General features: G+C 39.9%; 2 protein-coding genes across 7 annotated transcripts in view; both read left to right on the top strand.

Moving 5' to 3' along the window:
• The first annotated feature begins 4,462 nt into the window (after positions 1-4,462).
• On the top strand, positions 4,463-19,714 carry nlrx1 (NLR family member X1). 6 transcript variants are annotated; one of them, XM_034115856.1, is made up of 12 exons: positions 4,463-4,652; positions 6,320-6,373; positions 7,762-7,874; positions 10,160-10,550; positions 10,818-11,049; positions 11,571-12,738; positions 12,901-13,084; positions 13,955-14,050; positions 14,839-14,925; positions 15,753-16,004; positions 16,095-16,299; positions 18,122-19,714. In XM_034115856.1, exons 2-12 carry the CDS (start codon positions 6,357-6,359, stop codon positions 18,278-18,280), a joined length of 2,904 nt encoding a protein of 967 aa, XP_033971747.1. In that variant the 5' UTR covers positions 4,463-4,652; positions 6,320-6,356; the 3' UTR covers positions 18,281-19,714. The 6 variants fall into 6 exon arrangements, with proteins under 6 accessions (XP_033971747.1, XP_033971745.1, XP_033971744.1 ...); XM_034115854.1 differs by having other exon boundaries at positions 10,157-10,550; XM_034115853.1 differs by having other exon boundaries at positions 7,762-7,886.
• A 441-nt stretch (positions 19,715-20,155) lies between these two features.
• The window catches only part of LOC117471134 (Na(+)/H(+) exchange regulatory cofactor NHE-RF4-like), a 34,706-nt gene continuing 34,427 nt past the window's right edge, over positions 20,156-20,434 (top strand). The window contains exon 1 of the mRNA XM_034115934.1: positions 20,156-20,200. Coding sequence (XP_033971825.1) covers positions 20,185-20,200 — 16 coding nt within the window. The 5' untranslated portion in view covers positions 20,156-20,184. The remainder of the gene's footprint in view (positions 20,201-20,434) is intronic.

Below are 20,434 nucleotides of genomic sequence, written 5' to 3'. Positions count from 1 at the left end.
CTGTAGTTCGTTTATAGCATAACGTTAGCATTTTGCTTCTGGCGACTAGATTTATGATTCGAAAATTATAAAAGTAGGGTAGACATGTGCATGGGCGTAATTTCCACTGGGGACAGGGGGGACATGTCCCCCCCACTTTTCAAAATCCCGTTTGTGTCCCCCCAACTTTTCAAATGTGTTTATTTTTTACGCAAGCGGTCCTCGTCACGGAGGAGCGTCTGTGTGTGTGTGTGTGAGATAGAAAGAGAGAGAGACAGAGAGAGAGAGAGACAGAGAGTTACGGGGTTGTTGTTAGCATTTGGTGCTAGCTCGGAGCTAACGGAGATTAGTAGCTGTTTCAACAATAAGGAGAGGGAGAGCTCTTTCCTGTCGGACTTTGAGAGACTGAGAGAGAGAGAGAAATAGAGAGAGAGAGAGACAGGGACAGAGAGAGAGAGAGTTACGTGGGTTGTTGTTAGCATCTGGTGCTAGCTCGGAGCTAACGGAGATTAGTAGCTGTTTCAACAATAAGGAGAGGGAGAGCTCTTTCCTGTCGGACTTTGAGAGACTGAGAGAGAGAAATAGAGAGCGAGACAGAGGGACAGAGAGAGAGACTGAGAGAGTTACGTGGGTTGTTGTTAGCATCTGGTGCTAGCTCGGAGCTAACGGAGATTAGAAGCTGTTTCAACAATAAGGAGAGGGAGAGCTCTTTCCTGTCGGACTTTGAGAGACTGAGAGAGAGAAATAGAGAGCGAGACAGAGGGACAGAGAGAGAGACTGAGAGAGTTACGTGGGTTGTTGTTAGCATCTGGTGCTAGCTCGGAGCTAACGGAGATTAGAAGCTGTTTCAACAGTAAGGAGAGGAGTAGAGGGAGAGCTCTCTCCTGGGGGACTGAGAGAGATCACGTCCGCTCAGTGAGGTAAAGGACTCTGAGGGATTAGGTTGTAAACTGTAGTCTAAGTTATCTCAGTGGGTCTCAAACGGTTTGGTCATCTATGTAAACAAATATTTCCATCTATGTAATATTAGTTGTATATAAAATAAGTTAAGAAATCCTTCCAATGTGTACTATAGGTCAGTACAAAAATAAAAAACACAGTTTGAAAGGGGAGTGATTAGTCAAATATGCATAAATAAAAAGAAAGAATGCAGACTAGGTAAAATAAAGATATAGAGAGGAGTTTATCAAATATGTGTTATTGCTTGTGAGCATATTATAATGTTTTTTTGATTATTGAAATATATACAGTTCTGTTTCATTTGATTGTTGAGAGCTGTATCCATAAATCTCTTAATGTTGCCCTCAAAGTGCACCAGATTGATGCATTCAACTTCAATTTAAAGACAAAAATCTTCCCGGGGGTGCATGCCCCCGGACCCCCCAACAGGAGGTAAGGTCATCTCAAATAAAACAGGTTCACATGGATAGGCTCTGGAACACTCTGCCCCTCCATGTGAGGTCGGCCCAGACCCTAGGGGTTTTTAAATCAAAACTAAAAACACACTTCTTCTCTCTGGCTTTCTAGTTAGAGCGGAGCACGACTCCTGACTTTTCCGTGTGTTTTATTTTTATTTTGTTTTTTAAGATATATCTGTTGTAATTTATTGTCGTTTATTGTGATTTGTAGTAATGTGTTTTTATTACATGTACAGCACTTTGGCTCGACCAAAAATCGCTTTTAAATGTGCTATATAAATAAAACCTGATTTGATTTGATTTGATACGTGTGCACACTCATTATATACACTACACATTTTTCTTGGATTTGTTAACACTATAGTCCCTAATATATTTGTAGAAAGGCAGGAAATGGAATTAAATTGAGAAAATGTTTCATTGCGGAGGACCCCCTGTTTTGTGTCCCCCCCACTTCTCAAACCAAAGTTACACCCTTGGACATGTGGATATTATCCGGCTGAACAAAACGTGATCCGTCTCTTAAATGTGTGTCAACCACAGACCTTATTTCGAGCTATTTTCCAAAATCCTATGGAGAAATTGCATTGCGTTTTTGACGAAGGAACCGGAAGTAGTTCACTTTCGGGTTTTAGGACGCGTCACTGCGGTTCTCTATTAGGCTACTAGCTTGCATTGTTATGGATCTAAAGTTAGCAAAAGCTAACTTTCATAACACAGCTTTTCTTTACTTCTCACTTAACTAACACAATAAAGAAACAGACCGTATAGTACAGCACAAACAACACAAATGATCAATACTTATATACAGGTGTGCACATAACTTTTTGAGTGAGTTACTCAGATGAGTACCAGGAGACAGCGTTTGGTACTCACCCCACATGAAGCGTGGTGTTAATAAGTGCAGTCTTCCTCACTGTCCTCCTCAGTGTCTCCTTCACTGTCCTCTATTTACACTTCTTGCATGCTAGATGATGAAGATGATGAAGATGCACCTCCCTGTCTCTTTGTAAGCCTCCAATTTGCTTTCTCCAAAACTTGTTGCCAAAACTGTGAAGTCCTTGCATTTCCTGAGGCCAAGTTGAAGGATCAAATACTAAGAAATTATCACATGACTTGAAGTCATATCTGATTTCAGAGGTGGGAAGTAACAAAGTACACTTATTCAAGTACTGTACTTAGGTACAATTTAAGATACTTGTAGTTTACTTGAGTATTTCTATTTTATGCTACTTTGTACTTCTACTCCACTACAGTTCAGAGGTAAATCATGTACTTTTCTTCCACTACATTTATTTAATACCTTTAGTTACTTTACAGATGTGGATGAATGATGTGAAAATATAATCAAGTGTTAAATCAGACTTTAGTTCCACCTGGAGTAAATCCACAAGCTACCCTGCAGTATACAAAGTCATTCAAACTAATTTTTAAACACTTTAATGATCAATAATTATAAAACATATCATATACATTATTATGAAATGGACCAATCTGCAAAATGACTACTTTTACTGTCGCTACTTTAACTAGATTTTGATGATAATACTTTTCTAATTTTACTTGAGTAACACTTCTTCCACCTCTGTCTGATTTCAAACTCTTCCATTAACAGCCTGAGTAAGTTTGCAGCTGTGTGTTTTACTCCACTTTGTTGTAAATAAAACTGCAGCAGCTTGACCACAGAGCGTGAACGTTGTGATCAGCTGATTTTGCGCAGTTCTCCAGTGTGTGCGCGGGGCACAGAATGTGCACAGGGGAGTCTCCCACCGCAGCCAGTTGACGTAGTTTTGGTACAATTCTGTTGTACACACCGACGTTAACAGCAGCTCCGTCTGTGCACACGGCGACCAACTCTGTCGTCCAGTGATCTAAGCCTCTGCCTCCTGTGAAGCTTCACAGGTCCGTCGGTTATGTCCTGCGCGGCACGGCCAGCACCCAGTTCAATCAGTCATAGAAAGTCTGAAGATTTTAGCAGGGAGCGAAACGGCAAAGTGGCTGCTTAATGTCTTTGTTTTTTTTGGACATGTCTAATAATTTACTCCACTGAGTATTGACAAGAAACATGTGTAGGCGAAATATGTGTTTTGTTTTGATGACCTATCAGGTACGCAAAGGCGCGTTGTGACACAAGTGACGTTACGCATTTCAGATTGTTGCCGCGCATGCGTACCTGCGTACCAGTTATGTGCACCCCTGCTTATATATATGTTCACTTGTAGTATTATAACAATTGAAATGCTGGTTCTTCTGGGGGTCTTCTGTCCACGCTCAGCTACCGCACCGCAGCTGCCTGCACTGTACAATCGCTGGAGGACTGGGCTGTAACTCAAAAACTGAGTAGCCAATGGGGACGCACCCCTGAAAGTCCCGCCCACCTGGGAGGTTTGTGTCAGAATCTCAAACAAAAAGTGAAGGAGCGCAAAAGAGAGTGCTGCAGCGAGAGCAAAAGTCTGATCATTTAGAAAGAAGAAACAAGAACTGCAAACAAAAACCTATGTTAAAACAAAGAAAAAATACTTATAGTTTACATGATTACACAAATTATTTGTTTGCAACTTATAGTTTTATTTTTGAAATTTATTTTATTTTGCTTGATCAGTTTTTTTTTCTTTTAAACTCATAGTTTTGCTTTATTCTGAGAAAGTGTTGCTTTATCTTTATGATACAAAACTAATCCCATAGACATTTATATAGGTGGCAACATTGGCATAAAGGTCTTACAACTTGCAAAAGACCTACCATGAATATACTGTATGTCTTATATTTGTTATTATTTAACTTCAAAATAACATTTAGTTTTAACCATAGATTGTATGTATTTACTGTACACACAGGCTTGCAGGCTCAACCTTAACTGTTGGTTAAAAAAAACCACAGTTTTTATAAAACCATCTTGCAGGTCAACACACTACTCGGTCAACATTGTGAACATGAATTATTGCATTTGACCACTCATGAATAAGTTCAAAACAGTTTTTCAGTTGGCCTCTAATTGTTCTACTGTTGATAGGCAGAAGTGTATTTTATTCTGAAAATCCTACCGGACTTCCCCTGTAGCGGAACACAGCACTGAACATATTAAAGTGTACCTGTGGGTTGTCGCGTTACAGTAGTCAGTCAGTAAACAGAGTGATAGCGATGAGGAATAATGAATAGGGATGAATAGGGATGAATGAAGGCAGATAAGATAACCTGAATGTCCGCGTACACAGCCACCGATGGGAGACAAGGACGCAGGACTATAAGGCGTTGGTACTGTATGCTACTATCGTTTCATTTTCCGTGACATTTTACTTCACATTTGGTTTGCATTCATAACTTTATTAGTTTAGCATGTGAAGGAATAGAGACATGTTTATAATACGCTAGCATACATGATAACGTTAAAGTCACTTAAGCTTTGACCCCAGCAACATTTAGATACACTGACTCGTGCTTCCTGGTATTGCTTCTACGCAATGAATATATGAACTGTATTGAACTTTATCTTAAAATACTATTGCCAGGTGTTTAAGTAACGTTAAGTCAGTAACCTAAAGTTCCCTTCCTCTATTTTAATGTTTTATTAGACTTGGCTCAACACCAGTGTCCAGGGAACTTGTGCCATAATGTGAAATGTCACGTCCTTTAGTTTTCCACTTCCTCGCCTGTCAGTTTGAACGTTATGTCACTGTCACCCAATGTTCTCAGCCTAATACAGTGTTCAGACGGCTGCTGGTATGGCGGTTTCATGCTCCAGTTTCATGATGCAGTCTACATTATGCTTCCACAATGCCAAATACACTGTTTAGATTATTTAATTAAACTAACTAAAGATTGAAATGTCTGGAAATTGAGGGGTCATTCCAGAATTGGTGGACATGTTCTGTCCCACCAATGACATTTCAAATAAACCGTGTCCAAAACGCTAAAACATGCACTTGTTGAGTTGAATTTATTTGTCCTTGGACAAAATGTATACAGTCCAAATATTATCAAAAAGCAATCAAACAGCATTTCCCCTTGTTTTGCGAAATAAGGACGTTGTTAAAAGGTTCCTATTTGAAAAAATTAAGAAAGAACCAAATCAGTTGAAATGTTTCAAATTTTGTAAATGTAAAGATCATCAATATTTGTTTTTGAGACATTGTTTTGGTCAATAAATTGCCATGAATGCCGACGCATCAAATATGATGAAATAAAAAAATAAAAAATTGTTTTTGTTATATGGTGCACACATTGATTTAAAAAAAGTTACAGTATTATTTGATGTGTCTATGGATGTCTAAAACTTATATCACATTATTGTCTTCATGTTATGAGTTTGACTCCAAAGCGACCCAAATACGCTTTTCAATACTGTAAACATGTGGGAGCCATTTTTGGACAGGTATCTTGCCCAAGGACACTCTGATTGGTAGATCAGCGCATTAACCCTCAAGGGATATTTATGTCTGAACATGATTTTAACTTATTTCACTCCATTGTCAATGTAACGGATGATTTCTAAACAAACAAATATATAACATACAGAACAGATGTGCTTATTTACTCTAAATAGTAATTAACATAAGGTTTGGAGCAGCAGATTGCCCAATAATTGAGACAGAGCTAGCTCAAATAGTGGCCGCTGGCAGTTTAGCTTCTTGTGGCAGGTGCCACGCTGCTGCTGCTGGGCAATGACTTTGTTGCTATGACAAACAAACATAATTTAAGAGAAAATTGAAGCATTTCCCTTTTTAGATGGTGTTTCTGAGAGATTAAGTCATGTGGATGTGAAGGATCTAGCTTTCTACATTTTCAATTATAAGAGGTGAAGACAAGCTACGGCTCGTTCTGTCAACAGACAAAGCACTGTTTAAAAAATGATTCCAAAAACTCAAGATTACCTGATTGAAAATGACAAATGTCTACATTTGTGTGTTCCCTGTTTTTCACAGAGTGCTCCTTGACTCAAAGAGGCAGCAGAACAGAAGGATGAGCTCAGTGCAGAGGTAAGTGACCAACTGTTTTTCATAGTTGTGAGGTCACATCCCTTTAGAGGGGTGCAGGAATGAGTATGGCTCTATCAGTTGGAAGTCAATGGTTTTCTGAATGTGTTTTTGGTTAGATGCATGAAATGAGATCTGTGGTTAACACAAGCGTACAAAATGTTCATGTTTGTTCTCAGATATAACAGATGTCAGTAAATACCCCACTTCTGAATGTCCTTAGCACATGTCCCTATGTGTCACAAAAACAAGTGCAAACAAGTCCACCTTCAGCTTAGCATTGGAGATGCACAGTCATGCTAAAGTTTGTTTATAGCCTAATGTTAGCTTCTTACTGTTGGCAACTGCATTTACGCATCAAAAATCATGAAAGTGGTGTTTCTCTCAATATTCAGAAATTCAATAGAAATATCCCATTGCTTCTTGTCAAGGGGGGGGGGGGGGGGGGGGGGGGGCCTTGCGATGCTTACTTCCTGGTGAGCCTACAAAAATATGTCATCACTGCACCACCTACGCCCATCTAGAAGGCAAACCAAAGCTGCTTTCCACTGCCTGCTAACCACATCTAAGCTGTTAGCCAAAATGCCAGATATTTATTTATAGAGATATTTATTTATGCAGATAGTATGCACAAACCAAAGAGGAGACAAGCCTGGCTTTGTTTCTACAAAATCCTGCCTCAAGAAAGAAAACCCAGAGTGAAAGAGATTGTGGATTTGTGCCATTACACATGCCAAAAAAACTCATCTAAACCTGTTGTACAAGTTAGAACGCATCAATCCCCGCTTATCCACATCAACCCTGGCTGTCAATGGTTGGGCTCTAATTGACATTAAAAAAATAAAAAAGTTTAGGCTATGTTACATTTATGTTACAACTTTGTAAGTGTGACATATGATCACACTTCCCAGAAATCTGAACGGTGTTACCTTTCCTAGGAAAGTTGCAAAAGACATACAGTTCATAGTACTGCAAGTGCAAGGACTTTAAACAGTCCATAGGGCAATAACAGTCGTGTTACTTCTTGTGGTGATATGGTGATTGAGCAGAATGGTATTTCAATTGCCAATCTTGGAGATTATTACTTAATACTTATTTTTTAATGAGACCTAGCATTCTAGACAAAGAAATTCCTTTAATACTTGTTCTTACCATGCAATTAACATGTTCGTGTGTGTGTGAAAGCAAGGGTGAGCCTTAGTAGAATTACAGGGTGTAATGTGCGTGCCTGTTTAAAATGGCAGTGCCTTGGGGGAATGTGTGTCTGCCTGCTGCAACCTGTTGACTGTGAGATTAAAATGACCTTTACAGCTTGTGTCTGTAGATTTGAATCTTAAAGATTGTAAACAATGCTAACTGAACCAACCTGTGTGATGTGCTGTGATTCGCAGACAGCTGAGTCAGCTGCTGGGAGCATGGAGGTGGAAGAGGAGGGCGGAGTATTCTCTCTACTCCGCCACTGGAATTCACTGCAGGAGCTTCTGCTCCCCCCCTTCAGGACCAGGTGCTCAACTCGGTTTGAAGCCTCTTTGCTTATTGACAAAAAAGTCAAATTGAACCATGTTGTTGATTTTGACAGAATTAAGCCTTTTTTCAGGAACAAGGTGATTTTTTTTAAATGACAGATTTCTATAATGACAGATTATTTTCTAAAAGTTGGTGATTTTTTTCAACAGATTGATGATTCTTTAACATTTAAATCATTTTTCTTTGTTCAAAAATGTAATAATTTTGAAAATTGGGTTAATTCACAAAAAAGGATGATCTTACAGAAAGTAGGTGATTTCTCAAAAATGTTGTCATCTAAAAAAAGTTATTTCTAACAATTAAATTATCTTTGAAAACTGTTGGATTTTTCAAAAATGACATTATGCAAAGAAATAAAATGTTGTGTTTTTTAAAGATTTGCCATTTTTGAAGGATTAGGTGATTTATTTATTTATTTTTGACAAATCAACAAAAAAAACATTGCTTTCTGACATAAAACTAAAACAGTAAAAAACAAACAAGGTTTATTCATAGTGTAAATACAGGATGTTGATTTTTAACAGATTTTGTTTCTGAACAACTTCATGATTGGAGTTTAGCATTCAGTGGAAGGTTTCAGGACAGTGCTAACGCTGAATATGTTGTGTGAATGTAGTGGTTATGTAAGTATTATTATTAGCAGCAGCAGCAGGTTGCTCTTAAAGGGGCACTACAGCACTTTAGTACTCCATTTCCATAGAGTAGTGAAGCAGAGACAGATACAATATTATTAATGTTCATAATCTATGCAGCAGAAGCAGAGATGGTTTCAGTTCCAGTCAGGGCTCAGGCTCCAAACACTCAGGATCTTTCCCATGATCCTTCTCTCGTTAGACCCTCCCTCCCTGCCAACATTATTCAAGCTGCCATCTTCAAACTTAGGCTTCACTTTCTTCTAAACTACACACCTGAAAGGTTTCCTGACTGACACACTGTTATGAATAATGTTATATACCTAAAAAATACAAGTTTAGTTCAGTTAATCAACTCGCATGACCAAATGTTTCCATTATCAACAGCAGAGTTATAGCTGACCTTGGTGATATGTGTACAGGTGTGTGTGGTTATTGTGTAGCAGCGAGATGGGACCCAAAATACCACACAGACAGCTGGTTTCTAGGTCAGGAACATGCCAATGGTCCAAACGCTGTTCTCATTGCTCGTTGCCCCACATTAAAATAGTGCCGAGACCACAGTGTAAAAAGAACTTCAGCTTTCATGACCAATACTCCTCTGGGTACAGTTGTAGTTGTAGCTACATTATCTGTAGTCTTAATGGAGTGGCGCAGTGATGACATATTTTTGTAGGCCCACCCAAAAGTTAGCATCACATTACATTACATTTCATTTAGCTGACGCTTTTATCCAAAGCGACTTACAATAAGTGCATTCGACCAAGAAGATACAAACTTGAAGAAAACAGAATCATATAAGTACATCAGGTTTCATAGAGCCAAAACATTTCAAGTGCTACTCAACAGGCTTTAGATAAGCCAGTTCTTTGTTAGTATATAAGTGCTTTGTTAGTAATTCTATCGCTCGAAGTGCTCCCTCGACAAAAATCAATATGATTTCTCTATTGGATTTTGGAAAATGTCTGAAAATAAGCTCTGTGGCAAAATCTAATTTATGATACTTGCACATTTGTTCAGCAGGATAGACTCCACATATTATCACCACTTAGAAGCGTAAATGCAATAGGCATTGCATAATGCTAGCTCAAGGCCGCATAGCTTCACCTCACCTTGTAGTAGCGTCGGTTGAACCAGTGGTAAGTCAAGTCTGTGTTTTAAGTTATTCCAATAGCCTTTTATAATAGTTGCTTATGTTTACCCATAGATCTTTTAAAACATTATCCTAGTTTACAAGTGTTTTTCTAGTGTCTGCTAACATGCACAGGTTTTGAAGTACAGATTGGTTGATTGTCATCCATTATAAAGTGGGCTTTTTACATTTGAACAGGTGTTCACTGAGTGTTAAGTCCTTACACGCAGTTGATTGCTTGCACAGCTCCAAAAAGACTTGATGCAAAGGAAAAGTTGCGAGAACACTGAAACATTTATGCAAGATTATGTAATGAATCCTAAACAGAACTACAAATAACATCATTACACTATTTCACCTCTTTTAGAAAAAATGTACATGTCAAAAGCAGCTCTCGGGGTATTTTGTGAAATCTGAAAATATTACCCTTATGTCAAAGGGAAGTTGGGAAAACTTTAACTCAAAGTGTGAAGCTCACTTTTTACTCTCTTACAGAAGAAGCCATAGAGATCCACAAGAAGAAGCTCTTCCTGTGGTTCAGCCACCTTCCTCAGGAGGAGAAACAGTTTGGAGGCTACTTCAGCCCGGAGACCATGCATGTGGACCCGCTGATCCTGGAAAGAAATGCAGAGGAGAAGGCAGGACTGCTCACTTCCCCTCTCCAAACCCAGACCCCCTCCAGCGGCCATGTGACCGTAGAGCAGCTGTTTGAAACCACCGATGCCTGGAGTGAGGGCCGGGGCCTCAACGTGCTGCTGTACGGGGCCGTGGGAACCGGGAAAAGTACCGTGGTGCGAAAGCTGGTGCTGGATTGGTGCGCTGGTACCACCCTGACTCACTTCAAGCTGCTGGTTCCTTTCTCTTGTGAGGACCTGGGCCAACTGTCAAAGTAAGACAGATATATATAATAATGAAGACATGCCTACGGGAGCACTTCAGAAAACATAGATGGGAAATAAAAATGCATATTGACAAAATAACTAAAAATAATGTTGACATGAGTTTGCTGTAGCTGGTTGTAAGATTAGATTTCAAAGCTATTTTGTTTAGAATTTCATCTAGAATATGAAAATGGACACGGTGGCCCAGATTTAGTTTACGTCGATGGATATGTTAGTTATAAATTGCACAAAGTGAATTATCCCCTCCATCACAGGGCGGTCTCCTTGAGGGACCTTGTGGGCAGGAAGTACCTCCACCTAAAAAAACACCCCCTGCTGAGCGGGGAGGGAAACCAGGCCAGGGATGTACTCTTCCTCTTCAATGGGATGGAGAAGATGAAACTGGACTTCCGGATTGGAGCCACGGAGCTTTGCAGTGACCCCAATGAGGTGCTGCCTCCAGGTGTAGTGGTGGTCAACCTGCTGAGGAAGTACCTCCTGCCTGAGGTGAGGGACAATCACTGTAATGTTATTCATTCATCTGTTCTGTTTCTCTGTAATCAGCACTTCCTGCAGAAGTTTCACAATAAAAGCCTTGAGTAAAGGGCAGGATCATTTCCTTTAAAGCAGTTGGAAGGCTTAAATAAGGGCTAAATAAAGATTGTCTGTACTTTTATGTGTTACTTGGTCATATTCATACTGTATTTATTCTGTTTTAAATTAAAGAGCTGGAGCTGTGAAATATGTGAGCTCCAGCAATTAATATAAATATATTATTTAGGACAGCACTGAACTGAATTTTTTTTTATCAATTTCGCTGGTGTTAGATTTTGATATGGCATTTTATCTACAGAGAAATGCTGTGTTCTTGTACCAAGCTCAATCAATGAAAATACCCAAGGCCGAACAAGCCAAACAGTTTGCAAAAGTATACTAGGTACTCTTTAAATCTGTGTTTACTTCTTAAGTGTATTCATTTCAATATGTGTTGTTGTTGGTTTTATAAGTTGGCTGTTGTATGTTCCCAGGCCAGCGTCTTGGTTACCACCAGACTGTCTGCTCTGGACCGTATCCCTCAGAAGTATGTGACTCGCTATGCCCAGATTTGTGGCTTTAATGATCCGGACCGCCAGCGAGCTTACTTCACCAGCCGCCTGATGCAGCAGACTGGAGAAACTACACATAACAATGAGGCCCATGGTCTGGTAGAGCTACTCTACCTCAACCTTCAGAGAGAGAGCCAGCTGGCTGCAGCCTGCTTCCTCCCGTCCTACTGCTGGCTCACATGTGCCACCTTACACTTCCTCCATTTCACAGACGCCAAGGCACCCATCCGCACACTGACCGGCATCTACACCAGTTTCCTCAGACTCAACTTTGGAGGGGAGGTGCTTGGCACAGGGACAGGGACAAATGTGGCCAATCAGGGGCAGCACAATTCTCTGATGTTGTATGTAGTCCGTACAGTCGGGAAACTTGCGTTTGACGGCGTGACGAACAAACGCACGTCATTCTCAGAAGAGGAACTGGAGCAGTGGATAGGAGGGAAGACCAAGACGGATGAGGAGCTCCGTCAGCTGGCCATGTTCCGGACTGATGTGCTCGACTTCTTCTTGGCTCCCTGTGTAGAAAGCTTCAAGCATTTACCAGAAGACCCCAGTAAGGTTGATCAGAGGCGGTATGTTTTTGCTGTCCCGGCCATGCAGGAGTACCTGGCAGCTCTCTACGTCGTTCTAGGAGAGAACAAATCTGCTCTGGAGAAGATGACCAAGCAGGTGTCTGTGGCCATTGGTCAAGCCAGTGAGGACGTCAGTGCCATCTTTAACATCCTCTCTAAGTTCATTCCCCTCCGGATATTCGCTGTTTTCAACCTCCTTAAGCTTTTTCCAAAGCTCTACGAGAAGATCAGCATTAAAAACCAAGGCCGCATCGCCAGAACCATGACTGCCGAGATGTTCCGCACCGAGGATCGCTACAACGAGGACGTACTGGATCAGGTGGAGCAAAGCCTCCTGGGAGTCCATGGCCCAGAGCCCCAGCAGATCAGTGAGGCCCAGCCTTTTGAGCTCTACCCTATCTTCATGGGGGGGCTGTTGCATTACGGTAACCGTGTCCTTCTCCAGCAACTCGGCTGCAGCATTCAGAGCACCACTGTGGCCCAGATCACTCATGCCCTCAGGAAGTACCTTGTCAAAGGTAACAGATATGTTCTTTTCAGTCTTGTTACACAGTGTGCTTTGTCTTTTGACTTGAGCGATTGTTTGTTAAGTACTGTAAGTCTATTAAGGTTAACTTGACACATCATAATTCCCCTGAAAGATCCCCTCCGCTCAAACGTTTTCTCTTATTTAATACTAGAGCTGAGCCAGCCTCAGCCCCCAGAAGAGCTGATGGATCTGCTGCTCCTCCTCTATGAGTTCCAGAACCCCAGACTGACCGCAGAGGTTTTGGCCTCGATCAGAAGCATCCGCCTCACCAACGTCCGTATGACCTCACTCAAGTGCTTTGTCCTGAGCTCTGTGCTGTCGTGCACTCCTGCCAGGTAAAGCGCTTCCTTTGAAACCTGTTCAGTGTTTAGGGTTTAGTACTTTATTTTTTTCCTGGCTTTGTAAGATATTATTATTTCTACTTGTTTAATACCAAGTGGATCCAAAAGAGTATACTTGGAGTTGCTGCTACAACTATTGGGCTTCGTGAAATTACAGCCTTGGCCATACCTACTGCTGGGAAATCGTATTCGCACCCAACAATTAAATAAATAAATAAACAATCAAGAAACTACAACAAAAGAGCAATTTAATTTTGGGAGAACTTCATCTTACTGAAATGTTTAAACCAGAAGATAGTAGAGTCTTACGGTTTGCTTAAGTTCTCTCACGGCATTACTGTAAAAACAACTAGTGGTGTCAATTGATCTAAAAAATGACCCATGAAATGCAATCAGAGAAAGAGAAATCTGAAGATTCCTTACTTTATCATAACGTGATTTCTGAATTATTGGCATGAAGACGGATCCTTTTCTGTCACTTAGCTAAAGCATCAACGAACCCACTGTCACAGAGAGCCGCTGTGGTTACCCTCTGTGCGATACACAGAGTTTATTTTCTGGTATTTTCAGTGCAGCTATCATATTGGCGCTAACATTGATAGCCCTAGTAAAATCATATGTTATGATACAGAAATAAAGCTCTGTTCTCCGTTGTATTTTTTTGCTGTGGCTAGATTACACAAGTATTGAAGTATTTTCCATAGGCAGCGATGTTCAGCGCAAAGATTTCAGTTTAAAAAAGTTTCTGAAGACATTATAGCTATAGTATAGTTTGTTAGTTTATATCTACTGCATATGAAATGCATATCATTAGTATGTTTAGTATTGTCATTTTACAAAACATGTTGTGGTGTCTTCCTGCAGTTATCGCCTTGAAGAGCTGGACCTGTCCTCCTGCCTGCTGACTCAGCACATGCTTCCGATGCTGTGGCCTGCCTTCAGACACACATTCAAACTCAAGTGAGGAACACTCTTCTTTGTGGTTTGCAGTGAATAACAGAGGGGCCCTTGGTTTGTTTGCATCTTGCTAAAGGTTGTACTGTACATGTAATATTACTAAGAATTGACCAGTGTTTGTTAAACCATAGCAATGTTAATACATCAGACTGATCAGAATTCAGTAGAACTACTTTATCTGTCCTAATCAGTTACAGTGTGTTTTGTTTTATTTGTAGTTGATTGTAAATCAAAGAGGTATGTCTGAGTGATGTTTTCAATCAGAGGAAAATGAGTGTAAGTCTCTGAACTCTCACATATCTTTGGCATCTTGTCTACTAACATGTATCTTTGTTTATTGGTTAGCATCTTATCGGCTTGATTTGATTAATAGCTGTTTTGTTTTGTTGATTCATAGTTTGGTCTCTAAAATGTCAGAAAATAAGGAAAGAAAGTAAGAACATTATTTTCTGAATTTTTTGCATAAAAAATTGCTTTTTTTCTAAATATATATTCTTTCTTTATTAAATAGTTTTTTTTCTTGATTGACTCATCAATTAGTCTACTTCTCTACAGTAACCAAATAGAGAGTCAACGTGTGGCATCCCTGTGGTAAAACATGGTTAAACCAGTTCAAACAGGTTAATGATGTGGCATTAAGCCAAAGAGGTTCTTGTGCTTTTAGTCCACCCTTATTGATATAAATGGGTCATAAGATGTGTTCTAAAGGCATTTTTACTAATGACTCATGCTCGTCTAGCATGTGAATGCTGTGTGTGATTGTTGTGTCTGCCTGTCTCTGTTGTCCTCAGTTTGCAGTTTAACAGCCTGGGTCCTGAGTCCTGCATCCTCCTCAGGGATCTGCTTCTAGACCCCGAGAGCTGTATTAGATCTCTACAGTAAGAACACGTTTACTCATGTCTTTAAGGGTTCTGTACAAAGGAATCCTCTCTTTACTGTGCTGTTGTCTTTCGTTTGGAATATACAAAATTCAATGAGTTACTCAAAGTGACCTGATCAACAGCACTGCAGATCAGGTCCAAACATTACAAAGTAATTCATCAAACGCAGTTAGCTGCTGGATGAACAGCAAGCAGGTGGTTATTGTGAACCAACACACCTTCAACGTCATGAGTAAACACCACGTTTTACCATGCCAATTATTATTATTAGTAGTATTAGTATTATTACTACCAATTATATAGTGAGACCATTTGTTCTGTACCAGCACAGCCTCCTAAATAATCATTATCTCAAATGGTTTACCCATAAGAAAGGGTCCATTAGTCCATTTGGCTTTTTTCAGAAAATGTGCTTGATGTTAAAGGCAGTCACAGGCCATGGTCAAATATTCAAAGAAATCAGTTCCTGTCTTCTCCCACACACTGAACTTCGGTGAAAAAACGTAAGAACAGATGTGAAGGGGAATACATCAGGACCTTGGGAAAGACAACCGGACTAAAATGTTCCGTAAATTGACGGAAGCATCTAGATACTTTGCCTCGTCAGTTTCATGCAGGCAACATTTATTTTAAAAACAAATAATAAATAAAGGAAGTGAAAGGAATTGGTGCTCACCCTCACCCCCCCTGGCCACTTGTATTAATCAATATGAACCCCAGTTAGTATGATTGTATGAAACTATTTGATTTAAACTATAACTTTTTGCAATATATGCATTATTGAATAGCCCATCAATGTCTGACTATTCTAACGTGTTCTTCAGACTGTGTGACAACACTCTGCTGGAGTCTGGAGCCAGCACTCTGCTGGAGGCCTTCCCAGAGAACCAGTCCCTGACGCACCTGTCCCTGATGCACACCGGGCTGGGGGACCGGGGGGCCCAAGAGCTGGCTGAGAGGCTCCAGCAGCACAAGGGCCTCCAGGAACTCAACGTGGCCTACAACAACATCGGAGACAGGGCTGCCATGACTCTGGTGGACGCCTGCAGGGAGCACCCCAGCATCCACACTGTGCAGTGAGCAGCTCTGCAACACAGTGTAGTGAAGAGTGTCACTATATTCTCTTCAGGTTTCTGTGTTGATGTAGTGTGTTGTGTGTTGTGCAGCTTGTACCTGAACCCTCTCACTGACGTGGGGAAGCAGTCGCTGTATGTCCGAGGAGATCCCAAGAGCCACACCGGCCGGAGGGTGAAGGTCCTGGCTTCAGTCACCGAGGGCTCAGACCTCTGCGAGGACTGGCACCCCATCCTAAGCGTGATCCAGAAGAACATCTCCTCCTGGGACCGCCAACGAGTCAAGGAGCAGCTGAAGGTACACACAACTACGTAATGAAGTCGGAGAGAAACCTCAGGGATAAGAAAAACCCAACAGTTCATCTCAGTTAAATATCCATAAACTATGACTATAGCATTTAGAAAACATTTGCATAATCATTAACTAAAAAGGTAAAAAGTATGAGAGGTTAAGAATACAAATGAATTTCACCACTGAAAATGAAAGATGTTGCTGTTACTGATATGTGATTAATAACTATTGACGACTGATTCCACAAACATTATTGACGTTTCGTGCAACTGATGTATGTCTTGGAAAAATACTATGTGAACCATCGGCTTAACAAGACAAAGGATCATCAGTGTTAAATAGTGTTTTATTTGTCATATAGTTTACAGATTTGTATCTTCACGGTCAACTTTTATATTTTCACTCTTTTAGTTCTGTTTTTATCTTCTATCTTCTATTTTGAGATGTTTATATTGTATAATTGTTTATTTTCTACTCTCTTTTATTTCTAATTATGTGCAATACAATGTATTATAATGCTGCTGCCACGAAACGTTATCTTATCTTATTTTAGCTGGTGAATGTGTTTTTGTGAAAAAGCGCCCTCTTATGGTGAAACCCCGAATGTTCATGTTCATCATGGAGAATAGACGCTGAGTATCTTAACCCATAGAGCAGCGGTTCCCAACCTTTTTCAACTCAGGGCCCACTTAAGAATCCAAACAATGTTTGCGGCCCACATTCAACCATAAACAATACGGAGTCTAAATAAAGTTCTGATTGGTCAATTCAGAACATGTGACATGTTGTTAATCCAGTGGAACAGACCACTGTCAAGGACTGTAATGACCGTTGCTAAGGAGGATTGAGAAAGAGAAAGGAAAAGAGGTTAACATAAAAAAAGAATCTTAATAATGAAAATGTTTCCACACAAATCATAATGTTTGCAAATTATTTGGCGGCAAATATTGAATTTACATTTACACCCTTTAATATTTAATTTGGGCTTTTAGATGAAGACCGCACGCAGTTAATAAATACAACTATTCTTCTGGCTAAAATACATATTTTTAAAAGTCAATCAAGGAGTAATCTTAAAAGATTAAAAAATACAATTTATTTTGGAAAACATTATTGCCACAAAAAATCAAAGGGCGGCTCAACACGCCATGACATGGGAAATAATGAGCTCTAACGAAGAGTGGGATTAAAGGAACAATAAATATGCTTGCCATGTTGTGTTTGAGGTGGTATCTGGTTGACAACCTATTTTTGTTAGTGAAATGTTGAAGTGATCCTACTGACTGTATCTTTATTTCTTCTGTTTTTTGTCTGAGATGGGATTGTCATCTCCTATAAATTATTGTTATGTCCATGTTTGGGTCTTAAGCCTTTAGAAAAAAAAAAATGAAAAAAAAAAGATTATTATTTGGCGGCATTAAGCGCATTTCACAACATTTGGGACCTCATGATTTAAATAAGGGCTATTGTGTTTGTACTGGGAAGTTGTTTTACCTTTACCTTTAAAAAAATGAACCGCTGATTTGAAGACGTCGTCAGTCAATAGAAGAATGTAGTAGTGCTGTCTGGGCATGAATATTTGCTTCAATGCCCGTCCTCCTTTCGGGCAGACTACCAGAGTCTGGGATTTGGAGGCATTGGGGTGTCAGTTGGCTGGCCTTCAATTTGGAGGAGAAAACATAAGTGGGGGCGTCTTTATAGCATTAAGAAAGTATTTCCTTAATCATTAACTACTAAGGAAGAAAGTTTGAGAGGGTAAGCATACAAATACATTCCTCCATGAAGTCCATTGTGATGCATGACAGTAACTCCGCCCCTCCCCCTGCAGGTGTTCCTCAGGGACCTGGAGTGGGGCCGTCAGCAGCAGCAGAGCTTCTGGAAGAGGCTGCACTTCCGCAGGGTGGAGAAGGGTGTCCGGCAGACTCTACGGATGCTGGAGAAGGACACTATACCTCCATCCTCAGGAAAAAGCTCCACCAGGAGGTGAAACGGGCTACATCTTCATAACTGTAAAGAGCTGACTGCATTCAACAGTTTACCAAGCATCTCAAAGAGACTTTGTTTTATCACTTTGTCAGAGATGTTTTAATCCTAACAGAGAATGCAGTCAGGACACTCACAGCGAGCTTTTTGCCAATAATTGCAGCAAAATGCATTTTGGCGGTGTAATACTGCTTTTGTAATGCTATGGAACAAAAATGAGCAGCGTGACACTGACTATTCAGGTACATTTAATGAACACGAACACATATGATAGACTTTCTGATGTACATACAACTACATGATAACACAAGAGGAGGCTGGGGAGGCAGATGGAGTTACATTTATTTGGTTTTTAAAGGTCCCCTATTATACTTTTGCGTAATAGGTGACCTTTTTAAAGAATTTCAACAGGTATCATCTGATATGTTTTCCTCTCAAACTGAAGCAGATTGTTTGTGAAATGCTAATATGCTGAGTATAAGTTACAAGTCAGTCTTTATGGGTAAAATAACAAGGCTGCTGCAGTGATTTTGTAATCAGGTCCATTACGATGGGAGACTGACGAGTGATTTCATCTTGGTGTCTCCCTAATATGTTCCTGAATCGGAGTCACATGCAGCCACATCTGTGCAAAGCATTATATAACTTTTAAAATATATTTATTGAGCTAACAAAGTGTACCTTCATGTTTTCCCTTAGACTCATTCAGTTCAAAAGAAAACAAATATTTACTGCACTGTGTCGGCATTCAAGAGGAAGTGTGTTTATTGCTCTTCTCTGCTGCCAACAGATTCTCTGATATGACCAGCTGCCTTATTTCACCACCAACAGCTGTATTTGGTTTTATCTTGTAAATGTGTTTGTTCTATACATATATGTTGAACATCTAAGTAGGCTACTGGCATTAAATGTCAAGTTGTATTAAAGTTATTTTATGATTAGAGTTCCTGCTAGAACCTAAAATATATTAAGTATTAAATATGATATTGTAATTTTAGTCAAAGTTTTTGCAGATCTACTTGTGTTTGAGTTTGTTTGCTTTGTTTAATGGGCAATAGGGTTTTGTAAAAACCCATGTTCAACTACCTAATGAAAAAAAGGGTCAGTACCCAAACTGGTTTCAAAAGCGCATGATACTCCTATCCCTTTCCTATGTGTTTGTTGTGCAACATGTAAACTGGGTCAATGGTAGGGCTGAACCAAATCACTTCAAGCTTTTTTCTTGAAGTTCCTTTTTTCTTTTCTTATTTTCTTTTTGTTTGAACCTGCCTGTAACCCCCCAAGTTAAAAAGGTTATGGAGGAATGCTGCCTTATTTTGACTTGATTTCATATCCGATTTTCTATCCTCAGATCAACATGACGTGGTGCATGTTCAGTGCTGTAATATTACTGCTGGAATGTCATTGAAACATGCTGCATTAAATGGTATAATGTAAACCGTGTTGTCTAAGTTATTTCTGTTGAATTATGTATTAGATCAAACATAAACATGTTCTTGTTTACTTGGATAGTTACCTCTTTGTTATGCTAAGCGTAATGACAGCTTCCTTATGTTTGAATTTAGTTGTGTTTATCGAGTAACGTTAACAATTCAAGTGACCAGCTGTTTTAAATGGAAATGTTTAAATAGAAAGCAATATTGGGTTTTTTAAAGATATCTTTATTACGTACCAATGGGCTTTGACCTAAGAGCCACGAGAAGGAAAGGACACTGTTGGGTCTACAGACATTTCTTCCACCATATTGTGTCGGCTCCTCTCTGCCAGTCGGTAAATGTTTAACCTATATGACTGTGGCTAAAGGATTCACCATCTCATCGGCTGAAGGCGTCTTTTATTGTGTGTGTGTGCTGTGAACCTTGTCTGTCCAGTGTCACAGTCTGCGCAGGAACACACACTCAGGACTCCATGAGGACCTTTACAGGTAGGCTCTGTCTCTGCTCCACTCTCCATTATTTGACTATACAAATGTGAAGTCCTGTTCACTTGAGAGAAGTCATCATGGCTGTATTGGTAAGTCACTCTTACCTGTGTCTGGCTTGCTTTTTTTATTATGGTGAAAAGCAGTGGTGTAAGAAGTACTCGGGTCTTGTATTTAGGTAAAAGTCGCAATACTACATTTTAAAAGTATTTTGTTACAAGTAAGGTCCTGCATTCA

The sequence above is a fragment of the Trematomus bernacchii genome, unplaced genomic scaffold (assembly GCF_902827165.1).
Source record: "Trematomus bernacchii unplaced genomic scaffold, fTreBer1.1, whole genome shotgun sequence".
Lineage (NCBI taxonomy): Eukaryota > Metazoa > Chordata > Actinopteri > Perciformes > Nototheniidae > Trematomus > Trematomus bernacchii.
Note: the sequence above shows the minus strand (reverse complement) of the source record. Positions and strands in the feature narration are given on the sequence as shown.